The sequence below is a fragment of the Hippocampus zosterae genome, chromosome 9 (genome assembly GCF_025434085.1).
Source record: "Hippocampus zosterae strain Florida chromosome 9, ASM2543408v3, whole genome shotgun sequence".
Classification (NCBI taxonomy): Eukaryota; Metazoa; Chordata; class Actinopteri; order Syngnathiformes; family Syngnathidae; genus Hippocampus; species Hippocampus zosterae.
Window position 1 is genome coordinate 25,083,747 of NC_067459.1, and position 14,298 is coordinate 25,098,044.

The 14,298-nt window shown below is 52.1% G+C and overlaps 1 protein-coding gene across 3 annotated transcripts; it reads right to left on the reverse strand.

The window, feature by feature from the left end:
- Positions 1-1,176: 1,176 nt before the first annotated feature.
- On the reverse strand, positions 1,177-13,162 carry sfmbt1 (Scm like with four mbt domains 1). 3 transcript variants are annotated; one of them, XM_052075882.1, is made up of 21 exons: positions 13,055-13,162; positions 8,891-8,951; positions 8,718-8,812; positions 8,061-8,304; positions 7,878-7,966; positions 7,450-7,702; positions 6,564-6,661; positions 6,323-6,424; positions 6,057-6,216; positions 5,884-5,966; positions 5,409-5,535; positions 5,034-5,147; positions 4,514-4,556; positions 4,379-4,443; positions 4,150-4,289; positions 3,722-3,831; positions 3,422-3,597; positions 2,156-2,337; positions 1,781-2,005; positions 1,556-1,684; positions 1,177-1,364 (listed from the first exon to the last, which is right to left on the reverse strand). In XM_052075882.1, exons 1-21 carry the CDS (start codon positions 13,124-13,126, stop codon positions 1,224-1,226), a joined length of 2,709 nt encoding a protein of 902 aa, XP_051931842.1. In that variant the 5' UTR covers positions 13,127-13,162; the 3' UTR covers positions 1,177-1,223. The 3 variants fall into 3 exon arrangements, with proteins under 3 accessions (XP_051931842.1, XP_051931845.1, XP_051931844.1); XM_052075885.1 differs by lacking the exon at positions 13,055-13,162 and adding an exon at positions 12,603-12,743 and having other exon boundaries at positions 8,891-8,953; XM_052075884.1 differs by lacking the exon at positions 13,055-13,162 and adding an exon at positions 12,603-12,692 and having other exon boundaries at positions 8,891-8,981.
- Positions 13,163-14,298: the final 1,136 nt, after the last annotated feature.

Below are 14,298 nucleotides of genomic sequence, written 5' to 3' on the forward strand. Positions count from 1 at the left end.
AAATGCACTCTGGGAAATGAAGTGCGGAAAAGCAGGCCAACAACGACATCCAATGCATTTAGTTTTGTTTTTTTTTTAATAATTATATTCAAACTGCAGAGTTTTGAGTGCAACAATTGACGCACGAGAGAACATAAGAATCGACATCCGCTTTTTTTTTTCATATTTCAAAAACACAAACAGTCCATGGCAGTTGATCACGCTAGAAGGCCAAGGTGAAATGAAAAATGGTGGCGCGAAAAGGCCCGAAATGATCACCGGCACGAATACTGCTGCGAAGAAATTGTTTTAAAAGAGTAAACTACTGTAGTCTGTGCAAATATAGTGAATATTTAGAGCATTTCCACATTGCTATTAGTATTTATCTTCATCATTTCTCATGCTATGACCCTGTCGCACTCCGGATATTTGCGGACAAACATAAAGCCACGTCAGTATTGCGATATGATAGTACTTGTGCCTGCATTGGTGCCCATGTGTCAGAAGGCAACTAGAAAACAATTAGCTCGCTAAAAATCAAGTCATATCATTTGACCCCACGAAATAATTCTTGGCCCGCGATCAGTGGACCGGAGCTGACCTGAAGGCTTTGTATTGATACATTTTGTTTCATCACCGTGACAGAATGCAATTTCGGTGTCGAAAGGGTTTTGCGCCGTGCGCACTTTACAAAGGAAGCCGATTTTGCTGTTTTCGAGCGCTTAGAGCGGTACGCGAGACTAACTTTCTCAACGCTTGAACTGGACTGGCGAAAGCCAGCGTAGCGGATGAGGGGGCAAAACAATGTCTGCCACGACACAAAAACATCAAATATTTACAAGTTCTTGTGAAGCAATAGTTAGACAATCACTAAATCAAAATCCAAAGTGGAGGGGCGGGGGGGGGATTTGGAGCACTTAAAAGACATAAATACACTAAAATGCCTTCTCGGAAACTTCCAATGTAAAATTAAGTTTCACGCCTTCAAAAATCATATTTTTGTATTTGTATTCCAAACACTCTTAAATTTATCGGAGGCTTCCGGGCAACCCTTAGTGGCCTGAAGAGAGCCTGTTGTGCGTTTGATGAACCCGTTGCAGCTCTCTCTCTCTTTTCTGGTCATGTTCTGGCGTCAAGGTGCTGTCCAGTGTAAGCAAGGTCAAAATGGGACATGACCGTGTTTTTTTTTTGGGGGGGGGGGGGGTCAGAATAAATAGTTTTCTTGTTTGCTTCTTGTCCTTCAGCTACGTGGCAAACTGTTGATAAAACGCCAGTTTGACCCTCTCAATGTGATGGCACAGCTTGATGGCTGGCCCCAACTTCAGGTCCATGCACTCCTGCACCGTGGGCAGATTGAGCAGGAGAAGAGCCTGTCCGTCGATCTCCTGCGGACACGAGCGTTGTTACGGCAGATCGGATCGAATATGAATTATAATGGGTCTCTATGGTGCAAAATATGTAAATTGTGAAGATTAAGGTATCAAAACGTTTTTTTCATTATTGCTGCAATGCCTGAGAATTATCAGCCGGTGACGTCATGATTTACACTTCGATTTACACTACGTCTATCTCTTACTTGGTCCATGAAAATGCGCGCGAGAGGCGCGCAGTCAGTCGTCCTGATGAAACGAACCACGTCGGTCACACTCCACTCCAGGGGGCTGGTGTCCAAGCGCAACTTTTGAGGAGGTTCTGCCTTCGACGTCTGCGGAAGAAGATCAATCCGAGACACGTGGTCATCCGAAAACTCATGCTTAAATGGTTAAACGTTCTGATGAATTTTTTTTTTTCAAACAACGACCTTTGGCGACGGAGGGTGGTTCTCATCGTCGGAGAACGAGGGCGAGCGAGGTTTCCGCCGCCGCCGCGTGGGCCGGGGCGTCACGGGCGGGGATGGGGACGGCGAGGGGGGCTGAGACTTCTCCACCGATTGTTCCGAATCATCTTGGAGATCATCTTGCGCTTCGGAGCCGGAGTCTTCACTCAGGGAGTCGTCTTCATCAAGGTCTTCCTCTTCGCCGCTGCCCTGCGAGTGGCAGACGAGAAAGGTCGGGGAGGGAAGGTGGAGCGAGGCCGTTTCGAGATTTGAAAACCAGGAATAGGATCTTCAAAAGAACTTTATCGTCTATAGGGAGTTGACTTTTTGCGGAGCCCGGGCCTACGGAGCAAAAGTTACCTGCGGAGAGCCGGCGGGCGTGTTATCGACGGACGTGGACGAGCGTCTCTTTTTATGGACAAAGAGCTGTTTCCTTCTCTTCCTCCTCCTGCCTCTTCTCTTCACTGCGGCCTCGAGGTTCGTGTGGCCTCCGGGGGGGCGGCCCACACGTTTGCTCTTCTTCTTCCCGTAGTAATACGCTGCTGGGAAGACACACCAGACCACTGCTGCATGCATTCCCGACTTGCGATCGCCACCATTGAGCATTTCGATGAAATTGCGCAACAAAGGCATCTGACATCCATGTGATCGGAAGACGAGCGCTGGTGCAAAACCACGTGCGGTGGAACCTCCAACTTTCAACAATGGCATTATTGAGGACGGGATGAATGGATGTTTTCTACGCTGACGCTATACAGCCAGGCATAAAACGGAACTTTCTCACACACACACCCTTCACCCTTGTGTGCTCCAAATTAAAAAGGCCTTAAGTTACGCATTTTACAATTTTGGTAATGATGTATTTTGTGTTCTAAAAATTGTTTTTCAAACAATCTAAATGTTCAAAGGCATCTGTGCTATCAAAATTCGTTCATTCATTCATTCATTCATCTTCCCGAACCGCTTGATCCTCACTAGGGTCGCGGGGGGATGCTGGAGCCTATCCCAGCTGTCTTCGGGCAGTAGGCGGGGGACACCCTGAATCGGTTGCCAGCCTATCGCAGGGCACACAGAGACAAACAACCATCCGCGCTCACACTCACACCTAGGGACAATTTAGAGTGTTCAATCAGCCTGCCGCGCATGTTTTTGGAATGTGGGAGGAAACCGGAGCACCCGGAGAAAACCCACGCAGGCCCGGGGAGAACATGCAAATTCCACACAGGGAGGCCGGAGCTGGAATCGAACCCGGTACCTCTGCACTGTGAAGCCGACGTGCTAACCACTGGACTACCGGGCCGCCCTATCAAAATTCAATGCATTCAAAAATATGAATTATAATATATTTACATATATTATATATATGTAAATTGTGAAGATTAAGGTATCAAAACGTTTTTTTATTATTGCTGCAATGCCTGAGAATTATCAGCCGGCGACGTCATGAAATTTAGGCCATTTTAGAACCAAGAGTTGGGTGAATCGGTCTCAGGGGTTCGACCGAGCTTCTGCCGTGGAGGTGAAGGTCATTCCCACACCCAATGTTCAATTTCCGACGTCAGGGGCACACGGAGATCGGACGTGGAGGCGCGACCGCGTCTCCAGCCGGGAGGCCGATCCACTTACTGTATTTGGTCTTGGTGAGGACGGAGCAATTTTCCGAGCAGTGCTCCAGAACCATGCGAGGCCCGAAGAGGTTGGGGCAGCACTCTAACTTGATGCAGGTCTTCCGGCAGAAGTCGGCCACGCGGTCGGCCGTGCGCACTATTTCCACCGTGGCTCGGTAGCTCTTTCCTTTGTATCTGAAAGATAGGAGAAGCGCAGGTTGAGTCACGCGCGAGTTCTACGAGCCCAGCCGCCAGCCCTTGCGCCGTTGTGGCCGGGGTGCGGCTGGGGAGCTGTCGGCGACGCGGCGTTTCCTCTCACTTGGCTTTGAGAGTCTCTCCGTTGCCTTGCCAGCGACTCTCCTGATCCAGCTGCAATTCCCTCAGCACGCGGCTCGGCTTGTACGCAGAGTTGATCAGAAGCGTCAAAACCTGCGAGGATAGTTGAGACGACGCAACACTCGGCGGTTATTCCGATGGAGCGAGCAGGTGCCCTCGCCGACGAATTCGCCTGTAGTACATTGCGGACAACTCAAGAAATATGAGCGCTGATTGCCAACGACTGTGCCACATTTTCACATTTCGAATCCTACCGACTTTCCAAATCTTTTTCGGAGGCTTCCTGATGCCTCATTCAAATTCGCCCCGCTCGATGTGAGCTCTCATCCAAAAAATATCAGAGATGAAAGCATGAAATATTTCAGCGTTTGCCGCGACTCGGGCTAACATGCATGCGTGAAAAGAAATGACCTCTTTGATCACAAGGACGCAGTTTCCGGGCCCGATGAACTGCGGCAGCTCAGCGATGCGGCCCTTATTCAGGTACGGCCCGGAGAAACAGCGATGGTTAAAGTAGATCTTGGGACAGCAGTATTTCCCATTTCCCTGGCCTGCAACGAGGGAGAAAAACACAAGGCGCGCGCACGATTGAGTCCGGGCGACGCGGCGCCGAGACTTTTGTCGAGCTCTTTTCACTGACCGGCCTCTGGCTGATTTGCCATCTGCGGCTTGACTGCGTCGGGCGATGACGACTTTGGCGCAGCTCTGCCGCAAAGCGACGCAAAACGAGTTCAGACGGGAAGAAATTCGTACCGTATTCCATATTCCTACTCACTGTTTCTCCGGCTGCACCACGGCGATCTTTCTCTCATTTTCGACTGAAAGACAAAAGGAAAGGTTTGTAGGCGGGGGACACCCTGAATCGGTTGCCAGCCAATCGCAGGGCACACAGAAACGAACAACCATTCGCACCCACACTCAGACCTAGGGACAATTTAGAGTGTCCAATCAGCCTGCCACGCATGTTTTTGGAATGTGGGAGGAAACCGGAGCACCCGGAGAAAACCCACGCAAGCCCGGGGAGAACATGCAAACTCCACACAGGGAGGCCGGAGCTGGAATCGAACCCGGTACCTCTGCACTGTGAAGCCCACGTGCTAACCACTGGACTACCGGGCCGCCGCACCTAGATATATGGATATTTATATCTATCGCCATCCAAGGTCAAGGTCGTGGGCGTGCCGGAGGTCAAGGTCGAACGGAACGCAAGATCAATCGCCACAGTTGTCGATGCAATTTGCGTAAAATGACGGTGGAAGCACAGCCGTAACGTTGACCGGCGAAGGGATGCCGACCTGCGAGCTTGATGGGGTGCACGAGCGGATAGCCGTTTGTCTCACACCAGCTGACAGGGAAGATGTCCAGAGAGTCCACGTGAACCGTCAGCTCGGGCATGGGATGTTTCAGACCTGAAGAAACAACACCAAAAGGTACAAAAAAAATCCTTTGCAAAGCCGAGTGAGCGGTTTGCCTAAAATCGACGGCGCTCGGATGTTTTGAGCCGCAGTTCTGTTCTCCACCAGAAGGGGGCTCGGGATTTAATAATAATAATAATAATAAATTTTATTTATAAGCGCCTTTCAAAGCTCATCATTTAAGGTTGCTGGACGCAGACTCATCAAGGCATCGACTCGCGTGGCAGGAAGCGTTCTTCGGATCCTGGGTCTCACCTTCCAGGCTGAGCCAGATGTATTGGCCTTTCACTTTGGTGACCGTCGCCACGTGAATGTTCTCCGGTGACAGCGGGTTGACGGCCTCCAGTTTCATGGACTCTTTAAAGCTGTGCTCGCACGTTTCCTGGCCGTGTCGAGAGAAACCAAAAAGACGCTTTAGGCGAAGGGCTGGTAACCCACCGCCCAAAAAATATCCCCCATAAAAAGTGACGAGCGCACTGGCCACAACACAATCAGATAACATGCATGGGGGCGGGGGGCAGCACTGCCTTCAACGTTTTCAATGAATGACATGTTGGCGGTACGATGTAACATTTCTCAATCCCGTCCACGATTGTGAAGGTACCACATGTAAAAAGAAGAAAATGAAGGCTTTGCTCCGAGCCGCTCCGGCCTTTTCGGATTTTTTCGTCGGAGCGGCGAGCACGACTTTGATTGGGACCGGTGGATGCGAAAGGGGATTTGGACTTACGGCGGGGAAGCAGTGCTGAGGAGCCGCCGCGGCCTCACATCGTTTGAGGTAATCGGCCCAGTCAAAGTCCGGACCCTGGTACCCTACGCGCGACGGAAAGGAAGCAAAAAAAAAAAATGCCGAACACGAGTTACTGGAGGTGACGGCGCGGGACAAAAGCGGAGCAAACTAACCTGGTGGCGGGCTGAGAGGGAGTCCATTTTTAAGACTCCATTGAGCGGGAAAGATCCCGGGACTGTCCCTGTGGCACAGGAAGGAGCGCCCGCAGGCGTCCGACTCCTCCGTTCCGCAAAGGTCGTCCATGCTCACCAGGAAGTAGTGCTCGTCGAACACCTGGGGAGGGGGGGGGGCAAAACAACGAACGGGCTTTGAAAAGCTTTTCTCCTCTCCGCGAAAGTCGAGCTAAACATGAGGCGCGAACATGAGTCGGGTCCGTTACCTTGGCGACGGTGGCCGGCCTGATGGAGATGGGCGCGGCGGGGTCCACGGCTTCCAACTTCATCCCTTCTTTGAAACAATGAGGAGCCACTGCGGGCTGCTCCTGACAACCGCACAAGCGCAGATTTCAACTCACGCTCGACAGAAGGTTTTTGTTTTCGCTTGAGATACCAATTCTATCCAAAACTCTTGCAGAAAGCCAACGCGCGGGAAAAGCAATGAAAAGTTGACGCCGTGGGCACCTTGTTGAGCTCGGCGCTCAGAGCTTCGTCTTGAGGAAGCGCGCTGATCCTCCGCCTCACCTCCTCCCATTCTTCTTCTGTTCGCAGGGTCAACAGGTCTGAAAGAGGCACAAATAAATCGTCTCCAGAGAGCAAAGTGCTGAGCAAGTGTCATTGATATCATTTGGAACGGCGGTCCTCAAGCCACGGTACGCGGCCCATTTGGGATGTATTCGGACGTATGCTAATTGGTCTTTGTCGTTCGGCGCGCAACTTGATTTTATCCTACATTTGTTTGTACAGGCGGCCCGGTAGTCCAGTGGTTAGCACGTGGGCTTCACAGTGCAGAGGTACCGGGTTCGATTCCAGCTCCGGCCTCCCTGTGTGGAGTTTGCATGTTCTCCCCGGGCCTGCGTGCGTTTTCTCCGGGTACTCCGGTTTCCTCCCACATTCCAAAAATATGCGTGGCAGGCTGATTGAATGCTCTAAATTGTCCCTAGGTGTGAGTGTGAGTGTGGGTGTGGGTGTTTGTTCGTCTCTGTGTGCCGTGCGATTGGCTGGCAACCGATTCAGGGTGTCCCCCGCCTACTGCCCGAAGACAGCTGGGATAGGCTCCAGCACCCCCCGCGACCCTAGTGAGGATCAAGCGGTTAGGAAGATGAATGAATGAATGAATTTGTTTGTACATTAGAATAAGAAATATCAATTCACGACTTAGAACGTCCCCGGACAGAGTCCAAAGCCCCGCCTTCTGTTTGTGGACAGTGTCAACTCAGCCTTGAGACACGAGTGGCCTCGGTTACCTTTGGCAGATCTACAAAATAGCAGCGCCTCGAATCTCCTTTTGTCTCCACGCGCACGCGCACCCACAGGACCGTCAAGGTAGAGCGAGGCCCGATCCACTGACCGGAAGGAGGCCCGAGGGCGCGGCCGTGCTCTCGAGCCCAGCCGGGCGGTCGTAGACGCGGGTGGAGGTAGAAGAGCCAAAGGGTGGCGGGCGTGTCCGGGAGGCCCTCCGTGCCCGCCAGCCGCAGTTTCAGCCTCCCGCCGACGTTCTCCTCCACCTCGGCGGCCCAGGCCAGCCCCGGATCAACGGCGTCCTGCAGCTCCACGTAGCGGCCGGCGCCGAGTAGCTCCACCGGGTCTCGGCCGCGCCGAGGCTGAGGGGGGGGGGAAAGTGTCAGCTGCCGTTTTTACTACTTTGCCACAGATGAACGCAGCCCTCCAGTTGAGAGCAATTGTCCACAGGCGGCTGCGGGCTCCGCCAAAGGCGGCTGCGGGCTCCGCCCAGCTCACGTTGAAGAGCGGCGGGCTGCGCTTCCCCCTTTGCCTTACCAATTCCAGCAGGTGGGCGGGCGCGCTGCACTCCTCAGCCAGGACCTTGTCGAGTAAAGCCTCCCAGTCTTGGTGCCTCTCGCGCACACCTGCGGTGGATCACCCGCACAAAAACCAAACATTAGAAGCCGACTGACGAGGTTTGGACTCCAAGAGCGTTGCGGGTCATAAGCGGGGCCTCACCATCGGGGGCTCTCATGATCTTGCCGTGCCGCCGGCTCCAGCCGAGCGGGTGCAGGTCGGCCGTCATGGTGTCGCACCAAAAGTCGGCGCTGCGGTTGTCCCGGTAGCCTTCGTAGCGGAGCAGCAGCAGCTGGCCGCACGTGGCGATGATGCCGGCCACCCAGTAAGGACCGTCGGCCTCCGAGCGCACGCGCACCTCCAGCTTCATGCCCGGGGTCAAGCCCGTCTGCAGACCCTGGTCCACCTGAAGACGGACGGGGACCATCGTGAACGACGCTGGACATTGCGAGGGGAGACCACCAGATGTAGCTTCCTGGAGAGGTGCTTGTTAGCCGTCTCCCTTGTTAGCGGACGACCCGTCGGTGTGGTGCCGCGTCTTGATTGAACGGATGCCGTTTCTTAGTAACCGATTCCACCGCTGAGTTTAAAAATATATTGCCATGCCAACACGGCCGAGAGCATTTTGCTCCGGAGCGAAGTCCGCACCGGCGATATTTGAGTTTTGGGGCTGCTGCGCCTCACGCAATCTTATCAGACAGACGGACAGACAGACAGGATGGCTGGATAAAGAGATCGCTTTCATTTGAAAAGTAAAAGAAGAAATTCTTTAGAAAAATGTTCCTCTTCACTTTGAGAGGAAAGCGAGTGAGGCCTCACGTGTTTAAAGGCGTGATGAGGCACCGATGCGGTGCCAGTCTCCTCCAAATATTCATCCCAGTTGAAGTCCGATGCATCCTGCGCGCGGTCTCCATCTGGACTCAAATGTGCTCAAAGATGATTTTCCTCTTCTCATTCCACCGTTTTACGAAGAGAAAACCTTAAAACCTTACCGGACTCGGGCGACTCCCGGTTCATGCTGATTCTGATGTCCTCTTCAACCGAGACCAGGCTCTGTGGAGAAGAATAGAAGAGGATTGCCATCTGTCAAAGGAAGGAGGTCAGGCCCTAGAACCCCCCCGCCCTGACCCCCCCCCCCTCCACAAAAAAGTCACAGATTCCTTATTCAGATGGAATGTGACAGCAACACGACGACAAGTGGCAAGTGTGCCACTCGGAACCTTAAACACGTTTTCCATTTCGAGGGCTTGTCGGCGGAAAACGAGAAATGCATCGCCGTCGACGACCGCCAAGCACGCCACTTTTTATCCACCCGCCGATCGTTCAGGGTAGATGTCGCCGAACAGTCGACGGAACAATCAAGTTTCCATTGGGCCGAGATACATATTCTGCTGAAGTGGTTGTGAAACGGGCGTGGCCCGGTAGTCCAGTGGTTAGCACATCGGCTTCACAGTGCAGAGGTACCGGGTTCGATTCCAGCTCCGGCCTCCCTGTGTGGAGTTTGCATGTTCTCCCCGGGTCTGCGTGGGTTTTCTCCAGGTACTCCGGTTTCCTCCCACATTCCAAAAACATGCATGGCAGGCTGATTGGACGCTCTAAATTGTCCCTTGGTGTGAGTGTGAGTGTGAATGGTTGTTTGTCTCTGTGTGCCCTGCGATAGGCTGGCAACCGATTCAGGGTGTCCCCTGCCTACTGCCCGAAGACGGCTGGGATAGGCTCCAGCACCCCCCGCGACCCTAGTGAGGATCAAGCGGCTTGGAAGATGAATGAATGAATGGTTGTGAAACTGCCAAATGTTCACTCGAGGCCAAAAACATGCTTTCCAAATTCCAAATATGGAACGGCCCTTCAAATGAACATTTCAAAGCGAGCAAAGCCGGACGTTAATGTGAACACAGATCAAGCGTTGACACATCTGCAGCATTGGGCAACACACACACACACACATACGAAATTGAGTGAATGGCTGCAGCGTGAATGAGGGGAGCGCTGGGCGGGCCGGCGGCAGCAAACGGGATGCGGCCCGTCACGGCAGCTTCCATTCAGGCGACCCGTCAGCCTCGTCTTTGTCACGCCGGACGTCTCTATTAAAAGCGGGCGCCCCGTATCGCACGCACCCCCGCCCAAACTCAGCCACCCCGCTGCCACGGTGACCCCCCGCGCCCCGTCGGGATCTGCGCCGCCTTTCGCGCTCGACCCCGCCCTCTGTCTTTCGAACCCCCCCCCCCCCCCCCGGCAGCATAGACACCAGAGGATCTCATTGTCTCTGGGGTCACGCTCTCCAACGCAAGAGTGGGGAAAAAAAAGGGCAACTCAACTCAAGTTGACAGCCCCCCACTCTGACGACTGATTCTGATCTCAGTAATCATGAATCATGAATCAATCAATCATGAATCAATCAATCAATCAAGCGAATATAAAAAGTGTCAAATATTGGCCTGCGGGATTTCCCCCCCCCCCCCCACGTAAAAAATAAAATCAATCTATTTCATCTACTCCTATAGTACCGGTCTTCTGTTTGGCAACCGATTGTTCTTGGACGACCTTTGTGGGGGGTGTCAAAAGTCAGCAACCGTCCAAAGCATCCTGTGACTTCCCCCCCACCCCCCCTTTCTGCCTTTTAGCGCCGCCACAACCACAAGAGTCAAGGCAGTTCTTTTTTTGCGCATAAATCAGAAGCTCGGGCCAGTTAGCAAGTGGCAGCGAACCACTTCCTTGTTGAACCTCAGCCACGAAACAAGTTGGGAAGTGCACGATTGCCAGCGAGCGTGGCGGAGGACGCTCGTCGACTTGGATTTCAAAGTAAAAGAAGTGGGAAGAAGCATCGCCGATGATTTCAGTTTGGTGCGCGTAAACGGAGCCGTCATAGTTTGTTGATTCCAATGTCAACATGTCCACTTTTTAATGTTTTTTTTAAAGTGAGTGCCCACTTGCTCCCTTTTTTCATTGACACGTCATTTTTTACAAGAAACCCAATGTAGCTCATTTTGGAATCAAAAATCTATGCATGTCCATCACTTTGACCTTTGCACTCAAATATCACTCCGTTAAAAAAAAAAAAAAAAAGAGTCTACGTTGTCATCTGCGTGTTTAGAATAGAAGGGCGATTTTTACATCATAGCTAATGCGTTAATCACAATGCCGATAATTCTTGAATTTCTTTTTGATTTGTTACGTCTTGTGGGTATTTTGCTCAAGAACACCTATGGCAAAAAAAACAAACAAAAAAAAAAAAAACGTTTGATCGTCAGATAAAAATTCCGACAGTAGAATGTCTCTGGCTTGCTTTTACCCCCCACTTCGGGCTATGTGTGATATCAACAATATTTAGGGATGTTGGGATATTTATATTCCACCTCACAGTGCAGGAGTCGTGGGTTCGATCCCGGCCTCCGGCCTTCCTGTGTGGAGTTTGCGTATTCTCCCCGGGCCTACATGAATTTTCTCCCACATTCCCAAAACATGCATGGCAGGTTGATTAAAACACTCCAAATTGTGCCAAAGGGGGTGAGTGTGACCGCGCATGTTTGTTCAACTCTGTGTGTCCCTGGCAACCGGTTCAGGGTGTCCCCCGCCTACTGCCCGGGGACGTCCCTCCCCCAACCTCCCGCGCGATCCTTGTGTGGATGAAGCGGATTGGAAAATGGGATCTTTATATTTGGGATGTGGGATATTTCAATAATAACAACAACAAATTATTCTAGCACCGGGAAGTGTTGTGAATTGTGGGGGGAAAAAAGGTGATCTTTTAGTTCCCAAGGAAGGCACGATTTTGTGCCACTTCCTTCCACAGAGAAATTCGCTCAGAAATGTGCGTATCACAATGTAACCCGAAATTTGCGAGAGGACAATGGAAATGTTTGCAACCTTGCCGGGGGCCAATACATCGAGAAACAATTCGACATTAATGGCTGTGAGTTGCGTTCGCTTGAGGGGGAAATAGATGTGCACGAGCGGTACACACGCACTTGTCGGACAGAATGACATTGTCGATTTGCAAAAATTTGTGGCTCGTACTTCCTTTTGGGAAATGATTTGAACGGACCAAAAAGTTTTATTTCGCGACGTTTTCCCCACTCTGCCCTTCAGTCAGGTTGCGCCATGGGGAAGGGGGGGGGGGGGGTTGGAGGCCGCAAGGCGGGCGCGTTGCAGTGAAGTCAACAGGGCAACCCGAACATTATCCGCCACTTTGCAAGCGCCGACGTGACATGTGCAAGAAAAACGAGGTGATTTGCCGAACAATGGCTCGGCTCGCGCGACATGCCGCGTATTAGGGAAATAGCCCGTTGGAGCAATTCTTGAGCAAATGTCCATTTTCGCGGTCTTCGGGAGGGTGCACCGCCGCCGTAACTTTCCCACTGACGCGTGCACGGCGCATGGCCGCTCACGGACGTCTTCCGACCTCGCCTCGGCGAGATGAGTAGACGTGAGCGCGGAAGCGCGGAAGCGTTTACATGTGCGTACACACTCGTGGAAGGAGCGAGTCAAGTTACCGCACGTCACGGGCTCCCGCAGCAATAAGAGCGAGCAGCCGAGCACGGGCTGACGAGCAATAAGGAGGCGCTTTACACGACCGAGCGGGACTCGTCTTTTTGAGAGGCAGGAAAAAAGGCGAGTGCCGCACCGCGGCGCTAAACGCTGTCGGCAAAACGCAACACACTGTGCGCAGTACGTGAATATTTGGTCGCCGAATTCGTCTCTTACCGTTAAGTAGTTTTTCCAAGTCGCTTTTTTAGATGCCGATCCTCTCGCAGCCTGCCAGCTCGCTAGCAGTTATGTGAATCTTGCGCGAGTCACGCACTCGCATCCGGTTTCTGACTGTCAAAATAAAAGTGTACGTGCTTAAGTCAACAGCGGCCGATTTATTAGTAGGGGATACTTCCGGGACGACTCGCGTGACGTCCTGCTCACTTAACGCACTTCTGGTCCCCGACCTCGTTCCAATATGGCACGAGCGGCTTATGCGCATGCGCACTCTGATACGCCTGCGAGCCCGGCTACATCACGCCGACTTCCATCTTCACGCACAATAAAATGATCACACAACCGCAATCCCCGGCAACATCTGGAGCACTGGCACAAACGAAAGGGACGGACGCCAAATAAATCAATGGCCGACTCTCCGTGTTCTTTCTCGCGCTGAGCGAAGTACTCACGTCAATCACGAGTACCTTTATTCCCCAGCGGAATCCCGGTAATGATTGAGGTGTATGTAATAAATTAGCCATACAATCGACCTACTTTCGAGAACAAGAAAAAGCATGTCGTTTCGGTTCGAAACCTGCCCCATAATCGCTACGTGTCTGTCACCTCACCACGTGATCGCGAGTTTCTATTTCCGACACTATTGGACGAACTAGCCAAATGTCGCGCAAGGGGGAAAGCTGTACGTGACCAACGAGTGGAAATTAACCCAAAGTAGCTCGTTATCGATGGCAAAATGTTGCACTTGTGCTGCACAAAGATCTCAAGTCGGGGAGGGGGGTTGCGAAGGGGAGGGGAGAGAACAGACGTGCGGGAGGGAGAAACTGCTGGAAATGGTGCACGGGCGCCGCCAATACAACGCTCCAAGTTCACTCGTTCTGCGTCACAAAATGGACTTTCTTTGTTCGTGACATACACGCAAAGCAGATTATTTGGATGTGTGTACATTTACGACGGAAACTGTTTTTTGTTGTTCCCTTGGACCACGCAAGGCCGCCATCGCTGCCTCCCGTTCCCCCTCAATTGAAAAACGCCGAAGGATGCCGATTACGATCAAAAAGGGGAGTGGGGGGTGACTCCATATCGCATTTATCACACGCTGAGATGGAAACGCAATATTGTCATAAACTCGAGCTTACTGCAGCAAAAAAAAACGATCCAATTTTGCACCATGGGCACAAACGACGACAGGGCCTTGAAGAATTCATTCCCCAATTCACTCATTTTGCGAAGAGTGTTTTGGTGAAAACTACTACGAGGGGCAGTGATTCATTTTAACGCAAAGGGGAGTCATCGACTGGATATATTTTTATATATTTCGAGACGGGCGGGGGTGGTCACATGACATTCGTTCGCGGTAACTTCCAATTCACATCGATGAAGAAAGAAAGGAAGCAAGAAAGGTAAATGCCCGGATGAACTCGAGTTTGGCAAGTTTGGCTTTTCACTCAGATGGCTTTTCATCTCCACCCGCACGCCAGACGATCGCGCGTTGCCGACGACGGAGGACGGGGTCACTGCAGGAATGTGCTCACCTGTCATCGAGTTCACGTTGAGCCGGCGGGTGCAGTCGCAGCGCCCGACCGCTGGGTGGCAGCAGAGCGCGTAAAGTCAACAACGTCAAAACCCTCTACTTCTTTCTAAGTGAGAAGTAGAAAGTAACATCATCTTAAGACCATCTTGTTGTGATAGAAAC

Bases quoted from the DNA above. Each gene is read 5' to 3' on its own strand.
- sfmbt1 (XM_052075882.1), bottom strand. From the start codon at position 13,126: ATGGCTAATTTATTACATACACCTCAATCATTACCGGGATTCCGCTGG. The intron at 3,598-3,721 runs GTGAGAGGAAAC...CCTATCTTTCAG, and splicing joins GGAGAGACTCTCAAAGCCAA to ATACAAAGGAAAGAGCTACC. The intron at 2,006-2,155 runs GTAACTTTTGCT...TGCCACTCGCAG, and splicing joins CGCCCGCCGGCTCTCCGCAG to GGCAGCGGCGAAGAGGAAGA.